Source organism: Muscardinus avellanarius (assembly GCF_963383645.1).
Source record: "Muscardinus avellanarius genome assembly, chromosome: 4".
Classification (NCBI taxonomy): Eukaryota; Metazoa; Chordata; class Mammalia; order Rodentia; family Gliridae; genus Muscardinus; species Muscardinus avellanarius.
The window spans coordinates 94,071,585-94,096,624 of record NC_137789.1 but is presented as its reverse complement, the minus strand read 5'-3'; the positions used below and the strand labels follow the sequence as shown (position 1 = coordinate 94,096,624).

General features: G+C 45.4%; 1 protein-coding gene across 1 annotated transcript in view; it reads left to right on the top strand.

The window, feature by feature from the left end:
- The window catches only part of DLG5 (discs large MAGUK scaffold protein 5), a gene marked incomplete at both ends in the record, with an annotated part of 127,586 nt that overhangs the window by 65,503 nt on the left and 37,043 nt on the right, over positions 1-25,040 (top strand). Inside the window, 2 exons of the mRNA XM_080694782.1 lie at positions 22,207-22,466; positions 23,977-24,289. Of these exons, the coding sequence (XP_080550908.1) occupies positions 22,207-22,466; positions 23,977-24,289 (573 nt within the window). The remainder of the gene's footprint in view (positions 1-22,206; positions 22,467-23,976; positions 24,290-25,040) is intronic.

The window sequence follows — 25,040 nt, the reverse complement described above, 5'->3', positions numbered from 1 at the left end:
ACCTGCTGCCTTTAAGATGAAATTATTTAGAAGGAGGATGAACATGGCTTTCTGTTTATTTTTATTTTGCAAAATTATCATGTCCTACAACAAATAACAAAAAGAACCAAACTATATTGGAATTTTAAAAATAAGAAGTAGAATTTTTTAATCTCCTTCTGCAGAAATATCTACCATGAGTATACTGCCAGGCAGAAGTTGGAGATTTTTATCTATACACATAGAACCTTTTACATCTCATAATTTCACAGAATGGAGCATATAGTACCTTTTGTTGGTAACATTGTTTTTTGCTTAATATATTATGTTCAACATTCTGTGTTAGTACAGATTCTACTTCATTGTTTTGCAGAGCACTGAGTTACATAAAAGCACTAGAATTGATTTAACTAGTCTCTTATTGACTGACCCACAGGCTGTTTTCAGTATTTTCCATTATGAACTGTTTTGTATTAGAAAACCTGCTTCCATAGTTTATTTTCTGTCTCTGGTATTGAGGTTTTATGTGGAGTTATCAGGGCAGGCTTAGCAAAGGACATAGATAAACTTGGAGATGTGTGAAGATGAGCTCTCTGACTGGGGAGTTGATTATGTATACTCTGGCCTAGAGGCTGGGGCAGAGGGTGGTATTTACCTGTAGGCCTTATCTGAGTCTTTGCAATATTTCAAAAAACAAAACAAAACAATGCTCCTGAAGGGGGAAATGAATGCAAGCCTGCAGCAGGAGTCCAGCCAGGATCCCTGCAGACAACAGGGCAACCTCATGGCCCACCTGTGTTGTGCATTAGGGAGGGTGGTGACTGACCACTAGAGGGTCAGGGAGAACAGGCCCTCCCCTAGCCTCTTGAACTTGACTCATTTAACCTTTGCTTTGAGGCTTAGTTTAGATTCTATTCTTCGAGAGATTCATAATTGCAAATATGCTTGTAGTTCTATCTCAGCCCAGCACCGGCACCACAACCGTAATGGACAGTGCAACAGAATCTGCCCCATGGATTATCATGGAGGTGAAATGAAATCACACAGAAATATCTGGCACAGTGTGCCTGTGTGTTAAACACTCAATAAATTGCTTTTGTTATTGTTATTCTGGACTTATCAAGCCTGGATTGAAATCTGCCTCATCAAGGATGGAGGAAATTGGAATTCTCATTTATGGCTGGTAGGACTATAAAATGGTATAGCTACTGTGTAGATGGTGTAGCAGTTCCTCAAAAAGTTAAACAATAGTTACCAGACAACCCAGCATTTTCTTTCCTAGGCATGCCCTACCACTCCCAGCCCTCTAATGAGATATTATTCAGCATAAAAATGATACATGTAGCTGACTGTGGTGACACACACTTGTAATTCCAGTACCTGGGTGTCTGAGACAAGAGGATCACAGGTTTGCTGCCATCCTCAGGAAATGAGTGAGGCCCTGTGCATCTTAGTGAGACCTTTTCAAAATAAAAAGTAAAATAGAGCTGAGTGTACCAGCATGGAGAAGAGGTTTCAAAATGTATTAATGTACCAGTATTGGGAAAGATTTTTAATTTAAAAATATATCTTTGCCAGGAACTTCCGGGAGAGGGCTGCAGATCTCCAGGTGCCATGGGTAATGAAGAAGCCCAAGAGCCTAGGGCCTTTTTACATTTTTAAAGTGAGGCAAACTTCCTGGAGGATGAGAGGACATTCCAGATTCTGAATAAGCAATTTACCACATTTTGGAGTGTAACAAAAGGTGTGGGGGTCTGTGCCGAGACAGAGCTGCCCACCCTGCCCCAGAGGGGGATCTGGATGGGTTAGAGACAGGGCAGGATGTCTACATATCAAACAACCTGCCACAGATCTCGTTGGGCTGGTTAGGAAGATACTTCTGTGTCCAGGAATCTTCAGTGAATTAATTCGAACCACCCCTCAAAACACTAACACTGAGGTATAAACTCGATAATAGAATGCTACTGGGTTCACTCCCCCATTAAAACACACACACACACACACACACACACACACACACACACACAATACATGTGATAATATAGAAGAACCTTGAAAACATTATGGCAAATATGTTAGTCAGCTTTCTGGTACTTCACCAAATACTGGAGATAATCAACTTATAAAGAGAAAAGGTTTAGTTTGGTTCACAGTTTCGAAGGTTTCAGTGTGTGGTCTGTGGCTGTATCAAAGTAGTACATCATGGTAGAAGCACATGGTGGGGAAGTTGCTCATCATCCCATGTCAGCCAGTCAACCAAGAAAAGGGAGGAGGGGCTAGAGCTCCAATGTTACCTTCAAGGTCATGCCCCCCTTCTTATGGTTCTACGACCTCTCTATGGCACCATGGGCTAAGCACCAAGCTTTAAAAACACATGGGTCTTTGAATTTCAAATTCAAACTATAACAGCAGCTGAAAGAAATTGGTCCCAAAGTACCACATATTTTAATTTCAAGTATATGAAATATCTAAAACAGGGAAGTTCATATAGGTAGTAGATCTGTGGTACTTGGAGATAAGAAGATGGGGAGAGGAAACTGATGGGTACATTTGGGGAGATCAGAATGTTCTAGAATAGATAGTAGTGGTTCCACAACCTTCTGGATTTATATCCTTATGCAAATACCCCAAGCCCCTGAGTCACACAGTTTAAAAAAGAGAATTGTGTGATAATTCAAAAGATAAGACTTTGGATTTTACCTTTACATAAAAGGAAAATATTCACTCATAAGGCAGGAAGCTTCTTTGCTCCCATCCTCTGGCTTCCTGAGGATGTACATGTTTTTTTTTTTTTTTTTACAAACATCTAGAGTGTAATTGTCCCTTTCCTCCTTTCTCCCTTTCCTGTCCACTCCACAAATGATGTGGCAGGATCTTTCTCCGGACCTCTATCCCCATTCCATCCCCTCCTCTTCCTCCTTTTCCTCCCACCTTGCTTCTCCTCCCACCCCAGTGGCATTCTGCCTTTGAGCTATACCTCCAGTCCAATTTTTTATTCTTTATTTATTCTTATTTATTTATTTAGTGCTACTGGGGATGGAATCCAAGGGCATTCTACCTCCGAGCTATACCCCCAGCCCTATTTTTTAGTCTTTTTATGTTTGAAATAGGGTCTCACTCAATTGCAGAGGACCTCACTAAGTAGCTGAGGCTGTCTGCTGTTATACTCAAGTCTGGGACCTCAGGGTGACAGAGACCACCACCACACACCATAATGCAAAAACAGGAAGGGGTTTATTGGGAAACTAGCTTGAGCCAGGGTCCGAGTCTCATCCAACACAGTGGAGTATTAACAAGGTACCCGAGCCCGTGTCCAAAAGTCAGTTTTATACAGTTTGGTTACAGGGGCTGTGGTTTTCGAAGAAATTATCTTATTCTAAAGGAATTTACCACAGTGGTTATCTTGAGTAACAGAGGGGTGCTTAGTGACTCTTGATTGGTTTATGGCACCTGGGGTAGTTAGGAATTTTCCACCCCAGACCCAGATTTTGACAATGACCAGTTCTGGGAAACTGAATCTTAGGCCTAGTGTGCTTTCTGCAGTTGTGGAGCCTGTCATGGTTCTGCCAGAGTTGTGGCTCTGTTAGGGATCTACATTCCCCCCTTGTCTTGTAACTCTGTGTAGGAATCTTCCTCATCCAGAATGCCTTCCAGAGCCTGATAATGTTGCTTTAGTACCATCAGTTGAACTGTGTTAATTCAATCCTCAATAAAAGCTACTAGTCTATTTAATATACAGGGGCTGAAGGTTAGGAATAGTAAAAGTACTAAAAGGGGGCCTAGGAGCATGGAGATTAAGGTAGTCAGCCAAGGGAACGACTGAACCAGGATTCAAACCATCCTTCTTGGGCCTCTCTCTTTCTTTGGGCTAGCCCTCCTTCCCTCACCTTGGCCATAGATTCTCTAAACACTCCAGTATGATCTGCATAAAAACAACATTTTTCTTTCAAGGCTGCCCATAATCCCCCTTGTTGAAGAAACATCAAATCTAATACTGTTCTATTCTGTAGGACACCTCTGACAGGGACGTTAGTGATTTTTCTAGGTTGGAATCGAGTTTTCAATTCTTTCTATATCTTCATCTATGGCTGCCCTAAGGGAACTGAGGCCCTGATGATGTAGAGTTATTGATGTGATCACTGTACCAGCCCCAGCTAGCCCTAACCCCAATAAAATGGCCAGAGTGAACGCAGTAATAGGTTCTCTTCGGACCCGATGGGTATCCTCTTTCCATTATGTAAACATGTCTTCTTCTGTATGATATAAAATACAGGGCAACACTGTGACTAAGACACAGTATTCCTGTCTGATTGAACACCTGGAGATTTAGACAAGGGGTTAGACCTGTCTTTGAACATAGCTACCATCCCCCCTGACTCTGGGAGAAGCCGCTTGTTAGCCTGGGGAACCTTGCTTATACACCTGCCTACCCCTATTACCTGTTGCATAGTCAAACCTGCCCTTCTTCTCTCCAATCGGCATGTTGGGGGATTTTCTTCCTGAGAGTAATTAAAGGTTACATTAAATCCAACAGCTTCATGAAAAGGAGGCTTTATATCAAAGCATAATCAGCAAGCTTGGGTGGCACTGGGATTACAATAGTTTAAGGCCCCATATGCTGACTGTATCAGATTTCACAGTGGGTCCTGTGGGCTCTGTAGGTTTGTCACTGTTGTGTTGGGCAGGGATACCCTTTTGGAGGTTGCAGGACTAGGTTGGGTCCTATTCCCTGTTCTGCGAGGGGTTGAATTTCCTGACTAATTACCAAAAGTCTGGAGGGATAATAAGTATTCCAGGTTTGTACTCCCCATCTAAGACCCGATATCCACCGGCTGTCCCTTTTCCCCTTTTTAGTGAATTTGATTATTATAGTGTCACAGGTAGGACCACTCCCCAGAACATACCAATCTAGATCTGGCAAACTCCCTTTGAAAGTCATGGTGACTAAATCTTCTGTACTAACTTTCCATTTCTACCACCCATCATTTGATATGTTACACATTCCCAATTTTTACAAGAATAATAGCGACCTCCCCCACAGTTCCCGATTTTTCCTTTTTCGTGGCCCGGGCACACAAAGAAATCTGTTCTCCTGATGAACCCCGGGTCCATTGTAGTTGCTGTGAGCTTAGCCAGAGAGAACTCCAGATCCAGCCACCAACTGTTAGGTGCCCTAATTTCAGTTTTAGGAGTTAATTCCTCAAAGGTCTCTCCATTTCGGAGTCTCCGGGTTATCTGGTAGGGCTGGTGGGGGTTGCCGTAGACCAGGGTTTGTAGTCCTATCACTATCACCAGCAGTCGATTCATTTTAGTTGAGTCAGCTTCAGCTTTAGCAGATTCTGTGGATCTGTAGTCACCTTACAGTCAGCTTCTGCCTCTTGCTTTTCCTGTTCTTTGGCTCAGTGGACGTGTGAGTGATGTATCCAAGGACCGACCCATCGACGTTTAGGATAGTGGGGTTCGTAAGAACAACAATGTAAGGCCATTTCCAACGGGGCTCTAACGTCTTACAGTTATGTCTTTTTACCCAGACCCAGTGTCCAGGGTCAAAATCATGACTGGAGCCTAATGTTTCTGTGGTCTTGTATACAGCCCTTATCTGAGGCCACATCTCTTTCTGTACATTATGTTTAGCGCCCTCATGACCTGTATTAGGTCTTTGGAGGAGGTGTCTGTCAGCTCACATATTCCAGGGAGTATTGGAGGCAGGGAGCCATACATTATTTCAAATTGGCTTAGGTTTAAAACATTTGGGGTGTTTCGAGCTTGAAAGAGTGCGAAGGGTAGGAGGGTCACCCAATCTCTGCCAGTCTCTATTGCCAATTTGGAAAGAGTTTCCTTTATGGTTCTATTCATCCTTTCTACCTGCCCTGAGCTTTGGAGGTTATATTCACAATGTAATTTCCAATTCGCCCCCAGCGTAGCAGCTTCATCCTGAACAATTTTGCTGATAAAAGCTGGCCCATTATCTGAGGCAATATATCCCAGCATCCCGTATCTGGGGACTATTTCTTCTAACAGCTTTTTAGCCACCACCCCAGCCGTTTCTCTCTTGGTAGGAAAAGCCTCTACCCACCCCAAAAAAGTATCTATTAAGATGAAGAGGTACCTGTAACCGAACTTTCCTGGCTAACATCAGTGAAGTCCATTTCCCAGTACTCCCCAACCCCATACCCTAGTACCTGTATGCTGCGCTGATACTTTTCCTGGCCTCATGACCTGACAGGCTTGGCACTGATCAATGAGGTTTGCAGCCATCTGGTTCTGGTGCTAGAACCGGAGCTTAGCTGCTTCTAGGAGCTGTCTCATTTTTCGTTCCCTGAGGTGAGTTGTTCGATGTATATTTTCCAAAAGGGTTATTCCTAGCTGCTTAGGTAGTATCAATTTATTTATTTTTCTGGTCTTGGAACCATCCATTGCTATCCATTCAGCCCTGGGCATGTCTCTGGATCCACTCCAAGTCCTCTTGTGTATACGTTGGGGAAGAGGGCAATGGCTCCATGCTTGGTGAAGGCAGTTTGGCTACCAAGAGTTGTGAGTCCTTAGCTGGTGCTGCCACCTCCCAGGCTGCTTTGTCTGCCGCTTGATTTCCTCGTGCCTCCAGGGAATTTCCCTCTTGATGTCCAGGAGTATGGACCACGGCCACTTTACAAGGACTAAGGACTGCCGCGAGCAGTCTGATGATCTTAGGCATATTTTTTTATTTCTCTCTTCCTTCGGCTGTTTTGAAACCCCGCTCTCTCTATATCATCCCATGAATATGGATTGTAGCAAAGGCATGCTGACTGTCTGTGTATACGGTAACCTCTTCCCTTTTGCCCATTCCAAGGCCTCAGCCAATGTTACTAGTTTAGCCTTTTGTGCCGAGGTCCCAGGGGGTAGAGCCTCTGCCCAAACAGTCTGTTCCTGATCATCAACTACTGCTGCACCGGCATATCTCTGTCCATCTTGCACAAAGCTGCTTCCTTTGGTGAACCACACAAGGTCGCTGTTGGCCAGTGGCTGATCTTGCAAGTCTTGCCTGACTGCCGTGATTTCAGCCAAAATTTTAGAACAGTCATGGAGGGGGCCATCCAACTCCAGGTTAGGCAAGAGGCAAGTCGGATTCAGGGAGCTAGGGGGCTGAAACTGTACTTGAGGGGTGTCTAAAAGCAGCCCTGATAATGTGTTATTCTAGCATTGGTGATCCATTTTCTGGGGGGCTCTTTTAGCACACCTTCAATGGCATGGGGAGTGATGACCTTCACATCTTGCCCATAGGTTAGTTTGTCAGCATCTTTGACCATCAAGTGAGTGGCAGCTATGATCCTCAGGCAAGTTGGCTGTCCTGCTGCTACGGGATCTAGCCATTTCGAGAGGTGTGCTACTGGCCTTTTCGAGGCACCCCAATATTGAGTCAGCACCCCTTTGGCCATTCCTTTTCTTTAATCGACAAATAAGTAGAAAGTTTTAGTGGGGTTGAGCAGCGCCAGAGCGGGGGCTTCTAGCATGGCCAATTGCAGTGCTCGAAAGGCCTTCGGCATTTCAAGAGTCCAGTCCAGTTTTTTGTTTCTTTACTGCCTTCATATAAAGGCGCAGCTTTTTCTGCAAAATTTGGTCTCCATAATTGGCAATACACCACAGTTCCCAGGAATTCTCCACCCTGTTTAGGGTTAGTTGGTTCTGGGATCTTTAAAAGTCTCTTTCATGGCCTTCGTTAGCTACCTTAGGCCATCTTTTAATTTGTACCCCAAGTAGGTGACTTCTGGTTTGACTATTTGTGCCTTCTTAGCACTGGCACTATACCCCAAAGTTTCAGAGTTTTTAGCAAATCTCTAGTTCCCTGTCAGCACTCATTTTGAGTAGGGGCTGCTAGCAATAAGTCATCTACATATTGTAATAAAGTAACTCCCAGGTGGGAGGTCCGGTAATCACGGAGGTCTTCGCTCAAGGCCTCGTTGAATAGGGTAGGGGAGGTCTTAATCCTTGTGGCAACCTGGTCCAGGTCAATTGTTCTAAGACTTGTTCGTCTTCATCCCATCATTAGAAAGTGAAGATATCCTGACTCTGAGGGGGTAGTGCCAGGCTAAAGAAGGCATCCTTGAGGTCCAAGGTCGTATACCAGACATGCCCAGGGACCAAATTGCTCAAAAGAGTATAGAGGTTGGGGACTATAGAATGTATGTCCTCAACCCTCTTGTTCACCTCTCATAGGTCTTGTACCGGCCAGTTGTCCTTGCCTCCTGGCTTTTTGACAGGCAATAGTAGCATATTCCAAGGAGACCGGTTTTTCCAGAGAATCCTTTCCTGGAGCAATCTCTGTATATGGAGGCTATCCCTTTTCTTGCTTGGCTAGGCATGGGGTACTGTTTGACTCGGACCAGGATGGCTCCTGGCTTGAGTTTTATAATTATGGGCGGCCCATGCTCAGCCAGCCCTACCCCCCGCTGTTTCTTACCCAAGCTTGAGGGAACTCCTTCAACCAAGGGCCCATTTCTGGGGTAATTACCAGTGGATCTTACTGACTTTGGTATAACTGGTACTCATCCTGCAGGGCCACAGTTAACACCTGGATGGGGCACCTGTCCCCATCTGTCACCTCTCTTTCTCTTTCTTTGAAATGTATCTGGGCTTTAATTTTTGTTAACAGGTTGTAACCCAGCAGAGGGGCAGGGTAGTCTGGTATTACCAGGAAGGAATGAGTTACACACTTTGAGCCAAGATCCACCTGTTGGCACTTAGTTCAGTGATATTGCTTGTTTCTGGTGGCCCCTTGCACCCAGCTACTTTGGCTGACATTGGACCTTCCTTTCAGTTCAACAGCGAGTGTTGAGCTTCTGTGTCTACAAGAAAGTCCATAGGTTTCCCCTCCATCTTAATTGTTACCCAAGACTCTGGGAGGGGCTATGAGCCCCATCCCCCTTATTTACTATCTTCTCCGGCCAGCAAGATTTGGGGGGGGGGGGATTCTTTTTTACCTTTTTCTCCTTCTTCTTTGGACATTCATTTCTCCAATGTCCTTTTTCTTTGCAGAGTGCACATTGATCTTTTATGAGTGGCACTCCTCAGCGTGGCTTATATTGCTTGTCCGAGCCTGCCTGTTGACCTCCCACTTCCTCTCTGGCTCCAGCAAAAAATCTTAGCTAACTCCTTCTGATTCCTTCTATTTTCTTTTGCTGTATACTCCCTATCTTCTTGTCTTAACCTCTCTTCTCTCTCTTCCGGGGTCTCCCTTGTATTATATACCCTTTCTGCCACCCTCAGAAGGTCTTGAATAATTTGCTCTCCTAGTCTATCTTTTGTAATTTCTTTCTAATATCTGGTGCTGACTGATTAACAAAAGCTAAGATAACTGCTGCCTTAGTCTCAGCTTTTTCAGGATCCATGGGGGTGAATTGCCTAAAAGCTTCCATAATTTGTTCTAAGAAAGCTGCTGGACTCTCAGAATATTCCTGCCTTACTGAATTTACCTTGGCCAAATTAGTCGGCTTTCTAGCCACCACACAGAGACCGGCTATTAGAGTCTGGCAATAGATCCAGAGTCTCATGGTCCCAATCAGGGCAAGTTAGGGAATCCAGCATCTATCACTTTCGGTTGAGCAGTGGGTCTCCCATCTATCCTGGGCACATTTTTCCACACCTCAAGGAGAATCTGTTCTCTTTCCTCTGTCATAAATAAAACCTGTAATAGCTGTTGGCAATCATCCCAAGTTGGATTATGAGTAAACAGAATCAAGTCTAGAAGAGCTATCAGTCCTTGGGGTTTCTCAGTAAAAGGAGCATTTTGGGTTTTCCAGTTGTAGAGATCAGATGATGAGAAGGGCAAATATTGGAAGGCTCGGGTCCCATCTTCCCGTGGGGGCCCCACAGCCTGCAAAGGGAATGTGGGGACCTCAGGAGAAGTGTGGCAAGAGGAAGATACCTCATGTTCCATAGCCTTCTGAGATTTAGTGCTGTAAGCAGGCCCATGTCCCCTCCCCCTGATATGGCTGAGACTATCGGGGCAGTGGGTCTGGGACCTGAAGCCTCCTACCCGGATCCCTCTTCCACCTGGTGAGCAAGTTCAGAGGAAGGGGAGGGCTGAGGAACATATGGAGGGGAACTAGAAGGAGGGGGATCTAGCTCGATGTCGATGGGATTTGGGTATGAGTGAGAATCAGTTAATACCGGCCGACTCGTTTGATTGTGAGGTTTCATCTTTTTCTTTTCTCCCGGCATTGTTGCTGTGGCTAGAATGGGTAAGGGAGACTGGACAAAAGGTTTTAGCCATAGAGGGGGGTTAGTTACTAAGTTCTGCCAGATTATGAGATATGGAATCTGATCTGGATAGCCCCTTGGTCTGGGCATCATGATTTCTCCCCGCACTACTGATAGGAGTCTTACGTCAAAAGTGCCTTCTTGAGGCCATCCCGCATCAAAGGTGGGCCATTCTGTAGAACAAAGAGTTATTAGTCTTCCCTTTTTAACCTCCAGTGACAGATCTTGACCATGCTTTTTGAAATCTGAAAAATGATCTGTCATCATAGACAGAGGTGTTGGCTGACTTTGTCCCATTATTTTAAGTTTCTATTGCTAATATATGCTGACACCCTTTGTTTATATATACTAGCCAGTAGCTTAAACCATCATTTTAACAAAACAAATTCTCAGAGTAACAGTACAATTTTGAAATTTCCGACCAAATTAAGCCTTTAACAATTTAAGCCACATGAACTAAGGTGTTCTCTTACTTTTGTCTTTTTTTCTTATTTAAGAAACACAAAACAAAAATTTTCCTTTAAAAACAGAAGGCTGCTGGGGATTGAGCCAATAACAAGAATAAGTTTTCATACGTAGGCCAAACAATATAATCTTTGTCTCCAAGCCATCAGGCTAGAGCTCTAACCAACATTGGCCTTGGTCAGCCAGAAGCTGTTAGTCCAACTGAACACCACGTGTTAAAACACGAACACCTGTCCATACACCCTTCATGACAACCGAGGAACCACCTGTCTGTAGTGCCTTCTGTATCTAAAAAGAAGCTATTTCACAAAAATGCCAGAGTGGACTGACTCAACTGAGGCTTCATAGCTCTTGGCTCCTTTTGAAATCAGAAAAAAACACGTAGGATGGTCTGACAAAACTGGAGAGACGACTAAGTTTTTCCCATGGTGAAAGTAGGATGGACCTCAAGTTGGGATTGGAATGCGGAGAGTCGGTATAAGCCCCCAACCTCACTTCTGCCATAGGATTGCTCCCCCAGGCCTTGGTTACGGGTGGGTGGATCACCACCTGAGCAAGCTTAGCAGAGAGGGCCTCCTGAAGTCTGTATACCTAATCTGAGGTCTGGGGCGGGGCCTAGTGTTTCAGGTCATAGTGAATTCTGATTTCTGAGGAGACTTCCCTGAGTTTTACGCCAGGGCTGTATGCCTCCACTGTGTCCCAGGCAAACCCTCTCCTGGGATAGGGGAGGAGAGCCAGTTCAGAGTGCTGAGGTGACCAACCCCTTATGTGCATCTACCTAGATGAACTGTCCTTTTCCCTTTCTGACCCAGGGGTGGGGGGTGTGTATCCTCTCCAGAAGTTGATCGAACCGCTCCTAACTTTAACACACTAAGAGTCAAATGAACTTCCTGCAATCTTTCCTGTCTACCAGCAGTTTGCCATCACTGTCATATTTTGAAAAAAGCAAAAGCTGCAAGTACCAAAAGAAACCAGTCACTAACATGCAAAGACATAAAAACCAGCTAAACAAAATCAAGGCAGACATTCGCACATCCAAAGAGTAGAACACATCATTCTTTCACCAGTGTTCGGGAAAAGCTGCTGTCCTACCCTTATTTCAGAATTTTATGCAAGAAATGGCCATAAGTAGTAAGCAAATAGCAATACAGCAGACAGATAACAAAATGCTTTCGGTTCGCGTCCAATCTGGTGGGGTAACTGAACCTAATCCTATGGAGAAAATCAAGGTTAGTAACAAATATGGATGCAGAAATGGGGTAAAAAACAAACACATGAATTACTGAACACAAATAAAAGGATAGACACTGGTCGACCAAAACACAAGTACCTGTTTCTGATGGTGTAGGATTTCCTCCTCACCCTCCCTGGCTGCCTCCAATTCCCAGTGCGTCTGCCAGGAGAGGTCTTAGGCCCTGATGAGATCAGTATTACCCGATCCCCCTGTCGCCAGGTCCCATATGCAAAGGGAGCTATCCTGACCCGATTTCGTTGTCGTCAGGTCCCTTGCAAAATGGGAGTTATCCTGACTAAAGCCGGCTCTTTCCTGCACTCCCGGGAGGTTTCTGTTCCCCTTCTATTGGTGAGGGGGGTTCTCTGTACCCCAAGTTATCCTGGCCGAGCCCCTAGATGTTATACTCAAAATCCGGGACCCCAGGGTGACAGAGACCACCACCACACACAATAATGCAAAAACAGGAAGGGGTTTATTGGGAAACTAGCTCGAGCTAGGGTCCAAATCTCATCGAATGCAGTGGAGTCTTGATAAAGACCCTGAGCCCGTGTCCAAAAGTCAGTTTTATACAGTTTGGTTATAGGGGTTGTGGTTTTCAAAGGAACTATCTTATCCTAAAGGAATTTGCCACAGTGGTTATATTGAATAACAGAGGGATGCTTAGTGACTCTTGATTGGTTTATGGCACCTGGGGTAGTTAGGAATTTTTTACCCCAGCCTCAGGTTTCGACACTGACCAGTTCTGGGAAACTGAAACTTAGGCCTAGCATGTTTTCTGCAACTGTGGAGCCTGTCATGGCTCCACCAGGCTTGTGGTTTCTTTAGGGATCTACATCCGCGAACCGTGATTCTCCTGTCTCTCTGCCTTCTGAATGCTGAGATTACAAGCATGCACCACCATGCCCGGCTTTATTCTTTATTTTGAAACAGGGTCTCACTGAATTGCAGAAAGCCTTACTAAGTAGCTGAGGCTGTCCATAAACTGTGATCTTCCTGTCTCAGCATCCCAAATGCTGGGATTACAAGCATGAGCTACCATACCCGCCTTTATTTTACTGTGTGTGTGTGTGTGTGTGTGTGTGTATGGTTGTGTGTGTGTGTGTGTGTGTGTGTGTGTGTGTGTGGTTGTGTATGTATGCGTGTGGTACTGGGGATTGAACCCAAATGCATTCTACATTCAAGTTATATCCCCAGCACATTTTTATTTCTTATTTGGAAACAGGGTCTCACTAAGTTGCCAAGGCTGGCTTCAAACCTCAAATTCTCCTGTCTCAGCCTCCCAAGTACTGAGATTACAAGCATGCGCCACCATGCCCGGCTGCCCTTTAATGCTGAAATAGGGTCTTGCTCTGTTGTTGAGAATCTCACCAAGTTGTTGAAGCTGATCTCAAAACTGTGATCCTCCTGTCTCAGCCTCCTAAGTACTAGGATTACAGGTGTGCACCACTGTGCCTATGCCCTGCTCTCCTTTCTTTTCCTGTAGCTGTGGTTCTTGGTGCAGGAGGTGTGTGGGTAGGAATCTGGACTGGTCCTGCTCTCTATCTTCCCCCTTTCGGTTCAGCAAGACTAATGTTCTTTAGCCAGGGCTGTCTCTAGACGCCAACCAGAAAGGAGGCCTGGGAGAGTTAGGAGTCTGAGAAGGCCCCCTCTCCTCCCGCCAGCCCTTAGCTTCACCAGGCCTCAGGTAGGTGCCTGGGTATGAAATTGCCAGTTAGTGGGTAGGCCAGAGGAAGCAGAGGACAAGGGGTGGCCACAGGCCTGCTCCCCACTGGGCCAGAGGGCAAAGGTTGGCCTCACTGGACAAGGCCTGTTTTGTTGCCCGGTCCCTCCCACGCCTTGTAAACTTGAAGAGGCCCTTGCAGGGTAAATGGTGCTGTTTGACTTGTATGTTTGCTTGAGGGATTTGTGGGGCCCCCTAGTCCTCTACATGATTTATCTCAGAGGAAATGAGGCAGCCGTGGGCCTAGGGCCCTCTCCCACTTGAGAGCAGCAGACAGGTGCTTTGTTCTGTGTACTAGTGTGAAAGAGGGGAGGAACCTAGAGCTGCAGCCTGGGCCTGGTTACCTCTCTGTCTGACTAGGCAGGATGAACCATCTTGTTTTATTCTGAGTAGCCTTAGGAATGCCCAGGAAGTCCTGGGTGGAGAGATTGATGGGCCTTGGTTGGAGAAGCAAAGTAGAAGATGTTTTGATATCAAATCTTATTTGTATTAAAATATTGTACCTTTTTGGGTTAAAAAAGGGAAAAAAAACTACAAACAATAATGAAATAAAGATAAAATAATTCCACCTCAGCCTAGGTCTTACTTTGTAGAAATGACTGCCCACTCTATAAACCACTTGGAATATATCATCTATGTGTGTGTGTATGTGTCTGTGTGTGTGTTTGTGTGTTACTAGGAATTGAACCCAGGGGTATTCAAACTCTGAGCTATACCCCTGGCCCTTTATATATATATATATATATATATTTTTTTTTTTTTGGAAGCAGGGTCATGCTAGGTTGTTGAGAGTCTCACTAAGTTGCCAAGGCTATCCTTGAGCCTGCAATCCTCCTGTCTCAGCCTTCTATGCCTGGAATTACAGGCATGTACTACCAATCCCAGGAAGGATCTGTCCTTAAGGGCATTTTTTGTCATGCTTAAAACAACATAAATTTTTTTTCCATTTTTCTGAAATTTGTCCTTAAAAAGCATATAATATATATTTTTACCCTACAATGTATCACACAGGTCTCCTTTATATTTTCTTCTAGTTTGAATGTCTAACAAGGAATTTTATAGTTTCATTATTAGCAGTATATGAATCTAGTTCTGTGTGTATTGAGCATTTTGAGTATATTGAGCAACACTTTTTACTTATAGTTTTTTTTTCTTTTTTTTTGGTGGTACTGGGGTTCCTGGAAGCCCTTCTACCTCTGGGCTACACTCCCAGACCTATTTTATATTTTTGAAACAGGGTCTCTTACGCCAGCGCGGCTGGCTTCGAACCTGCGCGATCCTCCTGTCTCCGCCTCCCAAGCGCGGGGATTACAAGCGTGCGCCACCACGCCCGGCCTACTTATAGTTTTTTAAAGCATACATATGTGCGTGTGTGTGTGTGTGTGTGTGTGTGTGTGTGTGTGTGTGTGTGTGTGTTTTGCTGGGAGTTAAGCCTAGAGACTCACACATGGTAGACAAAACACTCTACCACTGAGGTATCCCTCTACCCTTTGCATTTTATTTTATATTTATTATTTTATTTGCATTTTATTTTATTTTTATTGTTTTATTTTATTTATTTATTTATTTTTTGTGGTACTAGGGGTAGAACCCAGGGGCCTTTTCTCCCTCTGGGCTATACTCCCAGACCTATTTTATACTTTATTTGGAAACAGGGTCTCACTAAGTTGCTGAGAGCCTCACTAAGTAGCTGAGGCTGGCTTTGAACCTGTGCGATCCTCCTGTCTCAGCCTCCCAAGTGCTGGGATTACAAGTGTGACCACCACGACTGGCTGTATTCTCTTTTGAGACAGAGTCTCACTAAGTTGCACAGCCTGGCCTGGAATTTGTAGTCCTACTGCCTTCGCCTCCCAAGTGGCTGGGATTGATTACAGGCGACAACACCTATGGCTTTATGGCCTTTTGTACATTTATTTTTATTATGTTTTATTTTTTGAAGCAGGTTCTCACTAAGTTGATGAGTCTCACTTTGTTGCTGAGGTTGTCCTTGAGGTTGTGACCTTCCTGTTTCAGCCTCTGAAGTACTGGGGTGAGAGGCATGTATGCTTGGCTGTACTTTTTTTTGGTCTGTGTGGTGCTAGGTAGAACCCAGGTGTATTCTACCTCTGAGCTATAGCCCCAGCTCAATTTTTTATTCATTATTTTTTGAAACAGGGTCTCACTAAATTGCAGAGGGCCTCATTAAGTGGCTATGGCTGACTGCAAGCCTGAATCCTCCTGTCTCAGCCTGCCACTCAGTGTGTCACCACGCCAGGCTCTGTACATTTTGTTTTTGTTTTTGTTTTTTTTGCGGTACTGGGGATGAAACCCAGGGGCATTCTACCTCTGAGCTACACCCTCAGCCCATTTTTTATTCTTTATTTTGAAACAGGGACTCACTGAGTTGCAGAGGGCCTCACTAAGTAGCTGAGGCAGTCCACAAATTGTGATCCTCTTGTCTTAGCCTCCCAAATGTTGGGATTACAAGCGTGCACTACCATGGCTGGTGCACGCTTGTAATCTGGCAGTCTTTTTTACTTTTTTTTTTTTTTTTTGGTGGTACTGGGGGTGGAACCCAGGTGCTTTTCTACCTTCAGGCTATACTCCCAAACCTATTTTATACTTTATTTGGAAACAGGGTCTCACTAAATTGCTGAGAGCCTCACTAATTAACTGAGGCTGGCTTCGAACCTGTGTGATCCTCCTGTCTCAGCCTCCCAAGCACTGGGATTACAAGCCTATGCCACCATGCCTGGCTCTTTTTTTTTTTTTTTTTTTTTACTTTTGAAATAGGGTCTCACTGAGTTGTTAATTCCTCACTAAGTAACTGAGACTGTCCTTGAACTGCGACCCTCCAGTTTCCACCTACTGAATTTTGGGATTACAAGCGAGTGCCACCATGCCCCGCTTGTATATTTGTTTGTCTTTGAGTATGATTCTTAGAGGGTAAAATCACTAGGTTTAAGGCAACATATTTTTTTTCCCCCATAGGTCCTGCCAATTTATTTGGGAAACTTCAGGTCCTAAGAGTCTCATTTCTAAGCAGGGTGTGGTGACACACACTTGTAATCCCAGCATTTGGGAGGATGAGACTGGAGGATCATGGTTTGCAGGCAGCCTCAGCTACTTAGTGAGGCCCTTTGCAACTCAATGAGACTCTGCTTCAAAATAAACAATAGGGTTGGGGGTGTAGTTCAGAGATAGAATGACCTTGATCTCCCCCCTCCCCAAGAGTTTCTCTTTCCCTGCCTTTAAAATATACTGTTTTTGTAATTCATAAACTTGACTTGCTTTTCCAGGTATTCCAGATGTTCTCCTCTCCTTTTTCCTTCATTGGGGAGGTAAACATTTGACTGCAGTCATGTATGCTCTGCATCAGTGTGTGCATGTGGGACTCTCTACCAAGAACAGAATCTTCTGATAAGGAAAAGAAAGAATTTTGGGTGCATTGATAGGATTGTTTTTCACTTCTTTGGAGTTAACTGTGGCCACGATTCCCTCATATTTCTTCTGAGGCTGTGGGGACAGCACAGACATGATTCTGAGCCTTGTTCATGAGAAAAGTTGAGAAATGTTTGGGGGCTGTGAGCCTCTTTGAATGTCTGGATACTGTCCTGTGGGAAAGGATGACTCTCTGTGGCATGAGAACCAGAGGTCAGGAGTTGCAGAGCGGTGTTGTTGGACTCATGATAAGCAAGACCTCCTCATGCAGAGTTTGCAGCTCTGGAGGAGGCTGAGCTGCAGATGGAATCATGGTGGAACAGGACAGGGCCTGATCTCTCTCTCCGATCTCCTCTGACCCTAGGGTCCTACCATGTTATGAAAGCTGGGTTGAGAATCAGATGGGGTCTGTGAATCTGCTCTGGGATTTCTAGACCAGCACCGCCTCACCAGGAATTTGTGGCATACCTGGCAGCCTGATGAACTCAGACCTGAATTATCCCTGGATTTCTGCACAGGCCTGTCTAAGCTCCTCAAGGTTAGGGCATTTGAGGAACTATTTCCCAATAAAGAAAGGTCAAGCTGTGGAACAGACTCTGGATTCTACTGTGAACTTGTGAAGTGGCCTCTGCTTTATTTCAAGACCACCTTAAGAATGAGTTTTTAGTGAAGCTTGGAGGACAGACGGCTGCAGGGCGGCTTTGGCTGTTCTGTAGCTGCCACCTTGTGGGAACCTCAGGCAGTGGCAGCAGTTTTTTGTTCTGCAGTAAAACTTTGTAGCTGTTGGGGTACTCACCTGGCTTAGGAGTATTTAGTAAAACATTCGGAGTGCATTTTTATTGCATTTTATTTTATTTTTGTAGTTGGAATTGCATACAGGTGCATTCTACCTCTGAGCTACAACCACAGCCCTTTTTATATTTTGTTTTGAAACAGGGTCTCACTAAGTTGCTAAGGCTTTCCTTGAACCTGAAATTCTCCTGTCTCAGCCTCCTAAGTACTGAGATTACAGGTGTGTGCCACCATGCCTGTCTTAATTGCAGTATTGAGGTATTATTCACTATCAGGGCAACCAAGTGTAAAGCCTGGACCTTTTCCAGACATGAGTGGAAGACGTGGGTGGTTCACCAGATGTCTCTGTTGCCCTGGGTGGTTTAGGTCAATCCCTTCCTCTGAGCCAGACGCCCTCTCACCTCTAAGTGATGGCGTTGTCAGCAATATCCTGCTATCCTCCAGATTTTACTCTTTTTACCTGGACAGATTCACCTGTTCTGTATTCTTAGGCCTTGTTTTCACTGGTCGATTGATTTATAAAAAAAGAATAAATGTTATATTTCCACATAGTTATAGTTTAAATAGAAAAGATAAAACTTGAATACTCTTTAGAAATAACAATAGGAAAATACCTCTGTGACCTCAAGGTAGGACAGAGAGTAATATCTTAAACAACCAAAGCACTAACCACAAAGGCAGATTTGGGGAAATTAAAGCGTGAAACTTTAGCATAATAAAAGACACTGCAAGCAATTTTTAAAAATTTTAATACTTTCAGCCAGGCATGGTGGGGCACGCTTGTAATCCCCGTGCTTGGGAGGCAGAGACAGGAGGATCATGCAGGTTTGAAGACAGCCTTGCTGGCTTAAGAGACCATATTTCCAAATAAAAAAATATAAAATAGGCCTGGGAGTATAGCCCAGAGGGAGAAGGGTTTCCAGGAACCCCAGTACCACACACAAAAAAATTTTTAATACTTCTATTGGTACATTATAGTCTTATATCATAAACAAGCTTTTTTTTTTTTTTTTTGTGGCACTGGGGATTGAACCCAAAGGCATTCTACCATTGAGCTGTACCCCCAGCTTGATTTTATTTTGTATTTGGAAACAAGGTTTCACTAGATTGATAAGAGTCTCATTACTTGCTGGAGCTTTCCTTGAACCTGCAATCCTCCTGTCTCAGCCTCCCTAGTACAGGGATTGAAGGTGTGTGCCACCACGCCTGTCTTATAAGCAAGCAAATTAAAAAGACACACATTGGGAAAAGATAATTGTTTTGGATATACCTAGGAAAGGGTCAGAGCCTGGAGTTTAAAAATAGCTGCTAGAACTAGAAGGAAATGGAGACAGGGAAAGAGAGGAAAAAGCTGGGCATGGTGGGGCACGCACTTGTAATCCCAGTACTTGGGAGTCAGAGACAGGAAGATCACTGGTTTCCAGCCGGCCTCAGCTACTTGGTGAAGCCCTCCACAACTTAGTAAGACCCTGTTTTAAATTAAAGAATAAAAAATCAGGCTGGGGGTGTAGCTCAGAGTTATATTGCCTTGGGTTCTATCTCTAGTGCAGAGAGGGCTGGGGAGAGAGAGCGAGAGGGAGAGAGAGGAGGAAGAAGAAGGAGGAGGAGGAGGGGGGAATTCAAAGGATAGGAATAGGCAATTCATGGAACAGAAAATGAGAGTTGCTCAGTCTGTCTAGCAGTCGGAATGTAAGTTAAAAAAAATGAGATACCACATTTTGTTCATGAGATTGGCAGTACTTAAAACTCACCATTTGACAATAGCCAAGAAGAGGTGGCAAGATAACCCAAGTGTCTACTGAGGGATACATGGATAAACAAATAGGGTATATCTGGTTATACACTGAATTATTATTCAGCCTGAAAAAGGAAGGGAATTCAACCCATGCTACCACATGGATGAACCTTGAAATATCAAGCCAAGTGAAATCAGCCAGCCACAAAAAAGCCATTGTTTGATACCACCTCTGTGAAGTAGCCACAGCAGTTGGATTCATAGAGACAGAAAATGGAATGGTGGTTGCCAGGGGCTGGGGAAGGAGATATGTGATATTGTTTAAGGGCTACTAAGTTTCAGTTTCCTAAGATGGATAAAGTTCTGGAGGTCCGTTGCACAATGTTAGTACATAAAACTTCTGTGGTGGCACACGCTTGTAATCCCGATACTTCAGAGACTTAGACAGGAGGGTCACAGGTTTTCAGCCAGCCAGACCTACTTAGTGAGGCCCTCTGTAACTTAATGAGACCTTGTTTCAAGATAAATAATAATAAAACAACTAGGGTTGAGGGTACTACCTTGGAGATAGAACGCCCCTGGGATCAATCCCTAGTACCACACACACACACAAAGCAGTGTTAAAAAAATGTGCCACCTGGAGTGTGAAACTATCAGAGATATCTCTGCTCATATGGTAGTGCAGGGTTGTACAGGAGATGGCCAACAACAGGCACAGGGGAGCAAGTAATTTCAGAAGGGACACATGGGAACCAGGCAAGAGGGTGTACTGGGCTTTAGCAATCCTTGTAATGTTTCATTTCTTTGAAAACAATTTGAGCCATGATAAGATATTAAAACTGGAGCTAAGCAGTGGGTCCATGCCATTTTGTTACGTTGTTTGCTCTGCTCTTATATGTTTAGAAGATGATTCTCTTTTTTTTTCTTTTTTGAAAAATGACTTTAGGTGACAGCGTGGGGCTCAGCCACTGGTGTTCAAACTGTGTCTCAGTGTGCATTCCACTTCTGGCGCAGTGATGTGTCTTAACTTGCAACAAAAAGTCTTAACCACTGCTTTTTAAAATAAGTTTTGTATTTTGATGTCCTCCAAAGACATCCTTTGAAAGGAAGAATTCTGCTTAACTCATACATAAGGAAAAGAGGCCAAAGAATGAGCTGATTCCTGAGATGGACTTCCTGTCTGCCATCTGCAATCCTGGGACCCAGTCCCAGGTCTGGGGGGAATGAGCTCACTTTCCTTGTCTCTGCAACTCAGGTGTTTAAATCAGGCCCTTTTTTGTTTTGCTTTTTTGTGTTACTTGTACTCATGAGGACCGACTCTGCCTCCAGAGGGAATATTCCATACTCTTGGGTTCTGGCTGTCCGGGCTGCAAAGATCTTGTGATACTCGGCCCACGCACAGGGAGCCAGGTGCTGCTGAGCTGCAGCACTAAGCAAGCCTTTCCGGTTCTGTCCTGTCATTTGAGAAATAGGAAACTGAAACCCACAGAGGCAGGGACTCACCAAGGGCTCAGGTCCCCCGGGGTGCTCAGCAGAAGTCAGCAGCCCCACAGCTTCTTAATTCATGTTTTTGTATTTTGTTTTCTCATCTTGAACTGTACTTCAAGTGAACTTTAGCAAACCCTCTTATTCAGAATAGAATGCTTCCTTGTGTAAAGTCCTCCCATGGTTTCTATCTCTTAGCATGCAGTCTTCCCTGGGCCTTGATGCTGTGCTCCCTTCTCCAGTCCTTAATGGAACCCACTCTCTTCTGACCCGGGCCACAGCTCTTCTGTCCTGCCCTTCTCACTGTGCTTTGCACACATCTGGAGATTCTGCCTTAGGCCTCTGCATTTGCTCTCCTGGCATGCAGGACAGCTCTAGACATTTGAGGTACTTGTTTTGGGGTGTCCCCAGTACTACCTTTGGTTCTGTGATTTGCTAAGAGGACTCACAAGACTTTGTCTCATCATACTCAGTGGGGACAATTGATAACCATAGAACACAAAGAAAATCAGCAAAGGGGAAGAGGAGTTGTGGCTAGGTCCAGAAGGAGCAGGGCAGGCTCTCCAGACTCCTTTCCCAGGGGAGTCACACCCGATACCGGTCATTCTTTGAGCATGGAATTGTGACCACAGACACCAAGTGTTGCCTTTGGGAACTTTTTTATGGGTGGCTGGTCACATAGGCACCCTCTGCCTCACGTGTACCAGAATTCCAGGTTCCCAGAGGAAAGTGAGTGTTTAGTATGGGCTACTTTGCTTGGATGGTCAGGGTGCTGTGCACCACACTTCTCATTAGGGGAAGACACTGGGTATTGAGGACTGTTTCTTGTTCAGGTTCCTAGACAGCAGTCAGGATACAGCCTTGCAGTCGGCTTCTCAAAGGATGGGAATCTCACACCTGTCACATTAACTTTCCTCTGCACAGCTCTTGATATGTGACAATGAGTGGGTCTGAATGAGCCAGCCCAGTGTGGCTGCAGGCTCGAGGCTTGTAAGATCAGCCGTAAGACTGCTGAGGGCCCTAGGGTGCCTTCTCCCCACCTTTGTCATCAGGCCTGCTCCCAGCCACAGAAATGAGAGGGAAGTCTGTCCTCTCCACCCTGTCCCCACCCCTCAATGAGCAAGAATCCCTCTGGCCCAGGTGTTGAAGCACAACGGGTCAGCAGAGATCCTGAACAAGCTGTACGACACGGCCATGGACAAGCTGGAGGTGGTCAAGAAGGACTATGATGCCCTGCGGAAGCGGTACAGCGAGAAGGTCGCCATCCACAACGCTGACCTGAGCCGCCTGGAGCAGCTGGCAGAGGAGAACCAGAGGCTGCTGAAGCAGACAGAGATGCTGACCCAGCAGAGGGACACGGCCATCCAGCTGCAGCACCAGTGTGCCCTCTCCCTGAGGAGGTAGGAGCCCTGCCAGGGGAGGAGAGGGAGCTGAGCTGTCACCCTACCCTTGTGAAGATTGGCCCGAAGGCTACACGTATTTCCTTTGTGGGTTTTTGTCATCTGCAAAGCTCCTGGCTACAGCCAGGAGTAAGAACAGCTTGGGTTCCTATGCTGTTTCAATTGATAATACTTAGAGCTGGGAAATATTTTTTTGGCACTTAATGTGTCTTAGGAATTATAATTCCTTCCTCCCATCTGAACAACCTGGTATGTGCTGAGCATCCTGCCCCTTAGATTCCCACATGTGCCTCTCCTTCTGTGTCAGCCACCACCTAGCAAATGGGAAAGTTGATTGTGTAGTGCACTGGTTCTCCTCAAATATCTTTTTTTTTAATTAATGAATTTCATCTTTGGAGACATAATAGGTGGACATGGTGGTGCAAGTTTGTGATCCCAGTACTTGGGAGGCTGAGACAGGAGGATTGTGGTTCTCAGACAGCCTCAGCTACTTAGTGAGGCCCTCTGCAACTTAGACCCTGTTTCAAAATAAAGAGCAAAAAATAGGGCTTAGGAGCCAGGCATGGTGGTGTACTCTTGTAATCCCAGCATTTGGGAGGCTGAGACAGGAGGATTAAAGTTCTCAGACAGTCTCAGCTACTTAGTGGGGCTCTCTGCACCTTACTGAGAATTTGTTTCAAAATCAAGAATAAAAAATTGGGCTGAGGGTGCATCTCAGAAATAGAATGCCCCTAGCTTTAATCCCCAGCACCACAGATCGATCAGATAGGTGGGTAGATAGATAGATGATAGATATAAACATACATATACACATACATACATACATACATACATACATACATACATACATGATTCCTGCCCTCAGATAGTATTGTATAAAGCTCACCAACCGGCTCTGTGGAGAGTTCCTCGGTTTCCCATGTAAAGTGTTGTCTGGGTCTCAGTAGGTAGTTTCCCAGGATGAAGTCATCAGGGTCCTTGCCTGCTTGGCTTGTGATTGGAGGCCTATGCAGGATTGGGATTGTTGCTCCTGAGAACACATTTTAGGAAATACTGGTCTAGAAACTTGCAGGTACCTCTTGGCCTGGGGGGACTGAGCTGACAGTATGACTTTTGCCAGCCATTCACTTCCCAAGGCCATACTGTCTCTGTCTAAAATGAAGAGGTTGGAGCAAATCATTCAGGTCACTTTTGTCTGCCCTGTACTGTGATTCTGCCATTGTTTTGTTTTTATTAAAATTTTTCCAAAACAATGTAGCATGACCATAGAAGAAACATGAAGTTATTTCTAGTAGAGGGCACCCAGTTCTCAGTTCAACTTCTGGCATTTGTAAAATGCTGAGAAAAATTCCCGGTCCAGGGCACCAAGTCCTCTGTGACTGTTCTCCCTTGGGGTGCAGAGAATGACGTCATCCAGAACTTTGTGCTTGAGCTGGCAGCTGTGGGGCGCAGAGCAGCCTCATAGCTGACGGGGGGCACCCCCCCACGTCCCGCCACCTTCCTCCCCCAGGTTTGAGGCGATCCACCACGAGCTGAACAAGGCCACGGCACAGAACAAGGACTTGCAGTGGGAGATGGAGCTGCTGCAATCGGAACTGACTGAGCTGAGGACCACACAGGTGAAGACAGCCAAGGAGTCTGAGAAATACAAGGAGGAGCGGGACGCCGTGTATAGCGAGTACAAGCTCATCATGAGTGAGCGCGACCAGGTCATCTCTGAGCTGGACAAGCTGCAGACAGAGGTGGAGCTGGCTGAGTCCAAGCTCAAGAACAGCACGTCTGAGAAAAAGGCAGCCAGTGAGGAGATGGAGGTGCTGCGGCAGGTAGGTGGGGCTGCAAGGCGCTTGGGCCCAAGGAGAGGGCTGCTTGGCATTGTAGCCTAAATGGTCGCTGGGTGTTAGACACCATGCAGGGCACCAATGAGCTCAGGCTCATGCACAACTCTAGTCTGGGCTCTAGGAGAGAATGGGGAGGGAGGTCCAGTCCTAGACGTCCAAGAGAAAATCCAGTGACACAGACGGCATGGTGTCCACACCTCTGCTTAAGTAATCATAGACCATTCTTATGCCGAGCGTCAGTGATCTGTCTTGCTCTCTCTTTTTTTACAGTATTGGAGATTGAACACAAGGGCATTCTACCTCCAAGCTACATCCCTAGCCTGTTTTATTCTTTATTTTGAAACATGGTCTCACTAAGTTGTGGAGGGCCTTACTAAATAGCTGAGACTGGTCGCGAACCTGTGATCCTCCTGTCTCAGCCTCCCAAGTACTGGGATTAGAAGTGTGCGCCACCACACCCAGCTAGTCTTGCTCTTTTTGAAGTGAGATCCCAAGACCCAGTTCTTAGGCCAGTGATGTCTTGTCTACATAGGCTCAGAAGAACACCCCAGGGGCTCTTTCCCACCAGTTAGGTATGACTCACTTAGACTGCCCTTTTCAAGGCTGTGTAGGCCCCTGCTGGAGATGTGCTAGGCTGCTGAGCCCAGCGCCCTTCTCTACCAGCATTGTACCCTGGGAGTCAGGCCTCTAGGGTCAAGCGACTGGAGTGTTCAGTAGCCACTCAGCTCAACTCTTG